Below are 8,467 nucleotides of genomic sequence, written 5' to 3' on the forward strand. Positions count from 1 at the left end.
GAATCAGCAGCACAGTCAGTAAAAGGACCCAGCAGTCCCGACTGCCCCAGCCCTGTACTCCGTCTACCAGGACACACCTGCCCCCCATGAGAAGAAGCAGCAAGCCCTCCAGGTACAGATGACAGCCCCTTTCCTAGCATTCTCTTGAGAGCTAGGTAAGAACTCTGTGCTGGTGCTGAGCACCCTATGCCCTCTTCTCCCACCAGCACAGCCCAGGGCAGGATTTGGCCTTTAACCTCCTGTGCCTCAGTCTCCCCATCTGTAAAATGGGAATGATAATTCTGCCCTGTCCTGCCCTGCTGCAAAAATTAACTCACTAATGTGTGCAAAGTGCTTTGAGATCCTCAGAGGAAGGTGCAAGTGATGGGACAATCCCTACTTCCCTGCCTCCTGGCCCTGCTCCCTACAGGTGTAGTTCCCCCATTAGCGTGCTGCATTGCCTTTCCCAATGGGCCTGCTCTGCTTCCAGAGGGCCGGGCCTGCTCTGCTTCCAGAAGTCCAGCCCTGCTTGGGTTAGGCAGCCCAGTCATGTTGACACAGGCACAGTGAGCGGCTGAGTTGAGCTCGGTTGCTAACAACAAAAGCAGCTCACAGCCCAACTCATCCCTTCCTGCGAGACCTGCGCTGCAGGGATGTGGGAAGCAACAGGGGAGCAGCAAATCAGTGGGAGGAAAAGCTCTCCACGCACACAGCAGAACAAGGTATATGCAACGTATTTCTTGGGCTGTGTTTTTATGCCTTTGTTTAGGCCAAAATTGTCCCATCTAGGTACCTGCAAACTGGCACCTCAATCCATAGTTAGGCCTCAAAATTAGTGGCTTCTGAAAAGGAGTCCAGCTATGGAATCAGCTGTCCAAGTTTAGCTAAGCAAGCCGGAAACCTTTGACCTAAGTTGCTGTCTCAATGTGTGCCCGAGCTCAGACGTCACAAACAGAGCTCTGGATGTAATACGCTTATTGCTGGGATGACTGCTGATTGTAACGACAGTCTCAGAGAAAGATGTGCATTGTATGAGCCTACGCTGTATGCCTATGGGTGTGCGTATTCCTGTGTGGCCTGGGGTTAGAGTGCTGGCTCTACTGCTAGATGCCCTAGGACATGGCACTTTATGTCTCTGTGTCTCCATTCCTCTATACCCAAAATGGGGGTAATGCCACTGACCTCCTTTGTAAAGTGCTTTGAGATCTACTGATCAAAAGGTGGTTATTATTGGCACGATGAGCAAGCTCCAAGGTGCACCGGTCACTGCATGGTGCTGCAGTGTAGTTGAGCTTTAAGTGAGTGGAAAGTAGATGGAGAAGAAAACTGCACCACTGTATTCCCAACCCTCAGATCCAAAGAACAGCTGAGTTCAACCATATTTGTGTCTGTGTTTTTGTTTGCTTTTCCACAAACTGTTGTGCAAATGGGATTTTTGTCTGCATGGCTGTTTAGGGAATGACTGGTTTTCATAGACATTCCCATATTTGCATGCAAATAAGGGAAATTACACACTGAGATGGATACTTGCACCTGAAGTCTTCCCCCCCTGCAATTGTTTGGAAAGTTTTACTCACCTAGTCAAGAAGCAGTGACAACATCTTGTGCTGATGACCAGTCACATGCTGCAAAGAACATAGTACAAGATCTAGCCAACGTAATCATTCATAAACAACCACTAGCAGCTAAAACAGGTTCTCATTGAAAAAGTACAAATGTGTAGAAATCAGAGTCTGTTCATGGAAATACAGGCACTTTTAAAAAGGCTACTTCTCTCAGATAAACTCTTCACTAGGAGCGTTAATTCGGCTCTAGTCGCTCGGACTCATGGTGCATTGGTTTCCTCTTATTTAAAATGGTCATGCAGTGAGTTTGTGTAATGTAGCCCTTTAGGTTACTATGGTTTCATGTATGCATCCGATGAAGTGAGCTATAGCTCACGAAAGCTTATGCTCAAATAAATTTGTTAGTCTCTAAGGTGCCACAAGTACTCCTTTTCTTTTTGTGAATACAGACTAACACGGCTGTTACTCTGAAACCTATGGGAACCAGGGCCCTGATCCTGCAATGGAGTCAGTCTGTGTGGAACCGACTGTAGGACTGGGGCCCATATCTTTAAATTTCCTGAGTTTTGTGCATTTAATTTCCTAATTGTCTTGTTTTTTGAAGAGATGAAGGAGAGAAAATCCCCAACCCAACCCCTATGTCTGATCTCAGGTTCAAATAAAATTGTAACAACATTCTTGGCTGAACTGTCTGCGGGGACTGAATGTGGAACCTCTGACTTTCAAAGTAGGAGGCACTTCTGATTTAGTTAAAGGAGCAGCTACAGTAGTTTAAGGGCAGCAGTAGCAGACATAAACCTCTCTGGAGGAAGACATAAACCTCCCCTGTGTTAGCATTGGTTATGATAGCATTACATATCGTTGAATGTCTGATTTTTTAAAATAAATACACGGGCATTTATTTCAGAGTGCAAGTCACCAGATAAGCCACACACAGATGCTGTGTGCTTTTTCCATGCCTTCTGACTCTTTAAAGACCATTTTTTTCACACTTGGCAAAGCTGCTGACTACATCTGAACCTGAAAACAAAACTGGTGTTGAGCAAACAATGCAAACCCACATCTGAACAATCTGCCTGATTCTTTAAGGCCAGTGGTGTCCAAACTTTTCCTGTCGTGTCCCCCCCGCTTTACAAGTAATGGAATCCGTCCACAACCCCCTCCATTACTGCACAGTTGGCTCAGCAGAGGAGCTTGGGCTGAGGGTGAAGCTAGGGGAGAACTGGGGATGGGGGAGGAGCTGGCCTGGGGGTGGAGAGGGAATGAGAGCAGAGCTGGGCTGAGGGCGGAGCAGCAGAGCTGCGGCTGGGGCCTGATGGAGCTGGGCTGAGGGCAGAGTGGAGCTGGGGCTGGAGCTGGGGCTGGGGGCAGAGCAGGGCTGAGTGGCACTCCCTCCCCAACCCCCTTGGTGGCTGGCCCGGGCCCCACGAAGCACCCTCCTGAACATTCCTCTGAGCCCCCCAGGTTTTGGGACCACTGGTTTACGCAAATATTGAGTGTTGCTTCAATAAATGGAGTTATAGAAAAAAATGAATTAAGCGATGCTGGGGCCAGCCCACTAACACAAAGAGTACCAGATACAGACCTAGTGATCCTGTAGGCTAGCCTGCGCCGACACCACTGTGAATTATAAAAACCCTGCACCAGATCCTCAGCTAGTATAATCTTCAGTGAAGTCAATGGACCTATGCCAGTTTACGCCAGCTGAGAATGTGGCCCTGTTTCTTAGGAAATCCCAGAGTCTCGGAATCAGACGTTATACAAGGGTAACCCCTTCCCTGTTTGCCTTTATTTCTTGTATATATATTTGTATAAGAGGCCAGAATCTGGTCTTAAATACATGGGTCCACTGAAGTCAATGGAACTGTTCTGGATTTACACTAGTGTATCTGCAATCAGACTCTGCCCTCAGAGGATATTGCTCAGTGGGAACTGTAATGATTGTATCACTTTTTCCAAACAGGAAGAGAAACTAGCCATGGACTATACTCTGGAGGCCACCTGGCGGAAGGAGAAACTTCTGAAGACTGTTTACACGCTCCAAATGAAATCAGACACTACACTCCAGAAGGCAAGCCCACTTCTGAGCAACCATCATGGGATGGGCATGGTGACAGAACATCAAGTCCACCAGCTGGCTGAGAAGGCAAAGGTCATCTGCCACGACCTGGACAACATCAGAAACCTCCTCCACTACCGACAAAATGACCTGGTTCAGCAGATCCCCAACCCCAATGGCTGCCGCTATGGGGGACCAAGTGGAATCCATTGCTCGCTGGATGGCTCTATCTATGTGACTAGTGAGAATGCACCCTGGGTCCACATCCTCACTCGCTCGGGTCAGACTTTGCAGTCCTTACCATGTGTGGAACAGGGAAAGGAAAGTGAATCCTTTTTGCCAGAAGATGTGACTGTGACTCGGGCAGGGATGGTAGCTGTAACGGACATGATGAATGGGACCATCCACATCTTCAACCATCACTCCAAATTTTCCAAAGGGGAGTGGATCAAAATCGGGAAGGTTGATTCTCCCAGGGGTATTGGAGTGGACTCCACAGGAAGGATCCTGGTAGCAGACTACACTCAGGGCAAAGTCCACAGTTTTGCTCTGGACCATGCCTTCAGGATACAGAATACCCACTCCATCTCCAACCTGTGTGGACCCCGCTATGTCTGTTTGGCACGTGATGGCGGGTTCATTGTGAGCGAGGAATGTGGTGACGTGAAGCTCTTCAATAGCAACCATAAGCTGGTGGGCTCCCTTGGCTGCAGATACGGGCACCAGTTTGGCAACCCAGCTGGGGTCTGTGCCGACGTAGAAGGCAACATAATTGTGGCAGATGAACAGCACCGAGCAGTCCACCTGTTCCCCAAGAGCGGGTCTCCCATCTGCCTGGTTTCTAAGGGGCTGCGGAAGCCTGCAGGAGTGGCTTGTTCCAACTCTGGGCTGCTTTTAGTAGCAGACTCTGGGGATAATTGTGTCAACGTCTTTAAATACCGTGTGAGACCCCCCTATAGTTCCGATAATCCTTGGGTGGCCAGTGACAGTCCAAAGCCAAGTCCTAGAAAGGGCTCAACAATTCTGCATTGAAACCATTTATTTCAGTTATGTGATTGCCTTACAGTGACATCTGCTGGCAGAGACAAGAACTGGGACCCCAGAATTCTACCTGAGTTATTTGGATTGGGTCACCTCCACTACAGTAGCTTAAGATGTGTCATGATTACTCAGAATTCCCTCTCATCCCTCCTGCACATAAAGGCTATTCCCTTCCAGATGCTAGAATAGATACCTGTCATCAACACATACCAATCTCAGACTGGCTGGGTCTTCACATTTATGGAATCAAGGAAGATGGTGTGAATTGAGAATCAAGCCTAGGTCAGGAACAGGATAGCATTGTCCATTGTGTGTAGTTCACAATAGCCTTCATCAGGATGGAGTTAAACATTAAAGATAACTGATTATTTGTGGGTCAGATGGTTTTGTTTGGCCTTTTTGTTTTAGACACTACAAAGGGCATTGAGTACACTGCGCATCCCAGGGCTGGAAAAATATCCACAGAAAGCAAGGAGTTCAGAATAGAGACACTAAAATGATTGCCAGGCTGAGATCACCAAATTTCTATAGTGATCATGATACACATGCACATATAACCAGGACTGAGCGCCCCACATTTGTGCAGCGAGCATTCCACACACATACAATAACACACACATGCACAACTGCACCATGGGGACTGAGTGTCTCACATTTTTGCAATAAGCCTGACATGCACACACACACACAACTGTCATTGACTACCCCATAGTCCTGTAGTGAATGTTGCACAGACACACTCCACAACTGGCACTGAGTGCCCTATACTTGGTAGTAAGCATTGCAAATCCCGCAGCTGGGGTTGAGCCCCACACCCTTCTATCATGCCGCAATTGTCTGCCACCTTGGACAGCCAAGAGCAGGAGTATGTGAAGCGCACACACGAACCTTATCAGCAAACGGCAACATGCTGCAGAAGGGGTGTGGGAGGGAAGGAAGAGGGTGTCCCACCCAGGAGGGGTTGTATGTGTTACAGTCATTTCACAGCCCTCCCCAGGCTTTGTAACTGATGCACTAGTAGCTGGAGTAAGATGTTCAGGCCCCACTCACTCCCACATCACCCAGGCCATGGTGGAGTTACATCAGGTGCTAGATTTGACTCCCTCCGGCTGATTTAAGAGAACAGCCAATTCCAGTCTTGTTTCTTTCACCCCAGGTGAACCATGGAGAGACTTTCCCCTCTGCACAGCCAGGACGCACACCAAGCTGCCATACTTTGGATCAGACCCCAGATCCCCTCCCAGGACCAGGACAGGATCAAAGAAGTTGGGGAGATGGCCTAGGAAAGGGGCGGACAAACTTTTTGGCCTGAGGGCCGCATCGGGTTTCTGAAATTGTATGGAGGGCCGGTTAGGGGAGGCTGTGCCTCCCAAAACAGCCAGGCATGGCCCATCCACCACCCCCTATCCGACCCCACCTGCTTCTCGCCCCCTGATGAGACCCCCCAGGACTCCTGCCCCATCCAACCCACCCTGTTCCCTGACGGCCCCCTGCCCCATCCATCCCCCCTGCTCTCGGTCCCCTAACTGCCCCCGGACCGCTCACCCCTAACTGCCCCCCACCATCCCATCCAACCCCCCCTCTCCTTCCTGACTGCCCCCCAAGACCCCTGCCCCATCCACCCCCCCCGACTCCCTGTCCCCTGACCGCCCCCGCTGCCCCATCCAACCTCTCCTCTCCTTCCTGACTGCCCCCCCCGGACCCCTGCCCCATCCACCCCCCGACTCCCTGTCCCCTGACCGCCCCCGCTGCCCCATCCAACCTCTCCTCTCCTTCCTGACTGCCCCCCCAGCACCCCTGCCCCCACTCAACCCCCCTGTTACCCACCCTCTGACCGCCCCGACCCCTATCCACGGCCCTGACCACCCCCCGAATTCCCCTGCCATCTATCCAACCCCAACCCCCCCCCCCCCCCCCGCTCCCTGCCCCCTTACCACACTGCCTGGAGCACCGGTGGCTGGCAGTGCAGCTGCACCAGGAGAGGTAGTCGCGCCGCGCAGCACAGAGCACCAGGTCAGGTCAAGCTTTGCAGCTCTACTGCCCCAGGAGCTCGCTCCCCCCGCCTCCCAGAGCATTGCGCTGGCAGCGCGGCGAGGTGAGGCTGCAGGGGAGAGGGACAGCGGGGGAGAGTCTGGAGGTGAGCTTCCCAGGCCAGGAGCTCAGGGGCCAGGCAGGACGGTCCCATGGGCCAGATGTGGCCCGCAGGCCATAGTTTGCCCACCTCTAGCCTAGGAAGAGCTAGACAGGTAGCTAGGTGGCACAATATGGGGAGGAAGAGATTTATGAATGGCCCCCCTCACCACCTCCACATATTATTATTGTTAATCATGTTTATTACAGCAGTGCCTAAGGGCCAGCCAGGGGGGGTCCCATTGTGCTAGGCACTGCACAGACAGTCCCTCTCCCAAAGAGTTCACCATATAACTAGACAAGACAGATCCAGGGCAGGGGATGATGTAGAACACACCAGCAGAGTGAACAATGTGCTGGCAGCAAACGGCATGCTACCAGTAGTGCCAGGGATTTTTTTCCTGGGTGGGCTTACATAGGAGGGGACCCACTAGAGGGAAAGGAAAGCGAAGGGAGAGAGGATATGGAAGAGAAGGGGGTTGAGGGAGACAAGGTGGGGGAGAAAAGGGTAAGTGGGCAGGGGAGTGAAGCTAAGGTGATGAGGCTGTGAAGGAGAGGGAGGTTTGGAGCAAACAGCTGTTTTTGCAGGACAGAGAAAGTCCACTCAGAACTGTAGCGAGTTCTCTGAGGTCCCTACTTTGGGCTTCTTCTGCTCCTGCCAGCTGGAGTCTCTGGCTGGCTCCTCTCTGCAAGCTTTCCCCAAAAGCCACTTGAGGGGTGGGGCAAGAGGGGAGGCAACACCTGGGTCCTCGTTTCCCCCAGGGTGTGTTGGAGAGTCTCTCTTGCACAGTTCTGGATCTAGGGGAGACCTGAGGGGAGGTGGCCCTCAGTGCTTACTCTGTAATGAAAGAGATGCCAGGGATCAAGCAATACTTTTACTTTCATAACTGACGCGGCAAGCCAGCCGTGCTGGGGCTGTGAACTGCCAAGCCCAGAGATGCCGGGGCTCTGAACTGCCAAGCCTAGAGGTGCCAGGGCTCTGAACTGCCAAGCCTAGAGGTGCCAGAGCTCAGCCCTGGCAAGCCCTGGCAGAAATTAAGGACTGGTGGCTCTGACTGAGCCCATTTTACCCTCTCCCCCACAATGCAGCACATGTTCTCCCTAAAAACATGTTCTCCCACCCACTCCCCAGTTACATGTTCCCCACATCATATCCTTCTATTCCTCAGAGATCTGAATCCCAGCATAAGATCCCCCTGCCCCCAAACACCTAGCTATTTTTCCCTTTACTCCTGAGTTATCCAAAAGCCCTGTGTATTCTCCACAGTCCCTAAGCCAGGCCAGCCTTCAGAAAGGAGCCCTGGTCTGGGGTTCCAAAGATATTATCACTCTTTGAATATCTGTACCAGTCTAAGGAAGTGGGGATGGGAGTGGTCTATGTGTATATGAAGCAGAAGGGTATGAGTACGTGGCAAAAGCTAATGGGCCAAATTTGCCCCTGAGACAACTCCATTATCATTAACAGACTTACACCACTGGCCCTATTTACCCACCACAAGGTGAGAGCAGCTCCCTTGAAGTCAATGGGAGTTACTCATACCTTTTGGGGGGAGGGGAAGAATGGGGCCCTAGGCCTGAAGTTGGCCCACTAGCTTTTTCAGGGATGCAGATGTTGTTACACCAATTGGGTCCAGCATTTGAAGAGTTAAGCCAGGCAGCTTGTCCTTATCAGTAGGCTCAGCCTGCTATAGCA

General features: G+C 51.3%; 1 protein-coding gene across 1 annotated transcript; it reads left to right on the plus strand.

The window, feature by feature from the left end:
* Positions 1-623: 623 nt before the first annotated feature.
* NHLRC4 (NHL repeat containing 4) lies at positions 624-5,013 on the plus strand. Its single transcript, XM_073361418.1, has 2 exons — positions 624-701; positions 3,508-5,013. The coding sequence occupies exons 1-2, from the start codon at positions 633-635 to the stop codon at positions 4,633-4,635; spliced, it is 1,197 nt and encodes a 398-aa protein (XP_073217519.1). The 5' UTR covers positions 624-632; the 3' UTR covers positions 4,636-5,013.
* The last annotated feature ends 3,454 nt before the right edge of the window (positions 5,014-8,467 follow it).

The sequence above is a fragment of the Lepidochelys kempii genome, chromosome 10, assembly GCF_965140265.1.
Source record: "Lepidochelys kempii isolate rLepKem1 chromosome 10, rLepKem1.hap2, whole genome shotgun sequence".
Classification (NCBI taxonomy): domain Eukaryota; kingdom Metazoa; phylum Chordata; order Testudines; family Cheloniidae; genus Lepidochelys; species Lepidochelys kempii.

Coding starts and splice junctions, on each gene's coding strand:
- NHLRC4 (XM_073361418.1), top strand. CDS start 633: ATGTGGGAAGCAACAGGGGAGCAGCAAATCAGTGGGAGGAAAAGCTCT. Junction 702..3,507: donor CACGCACACAGCAGAACAAG/GTATATGCAACG, acceptor TTTTCCAAACAG/GAAGAGAAACTAGCCATGGA.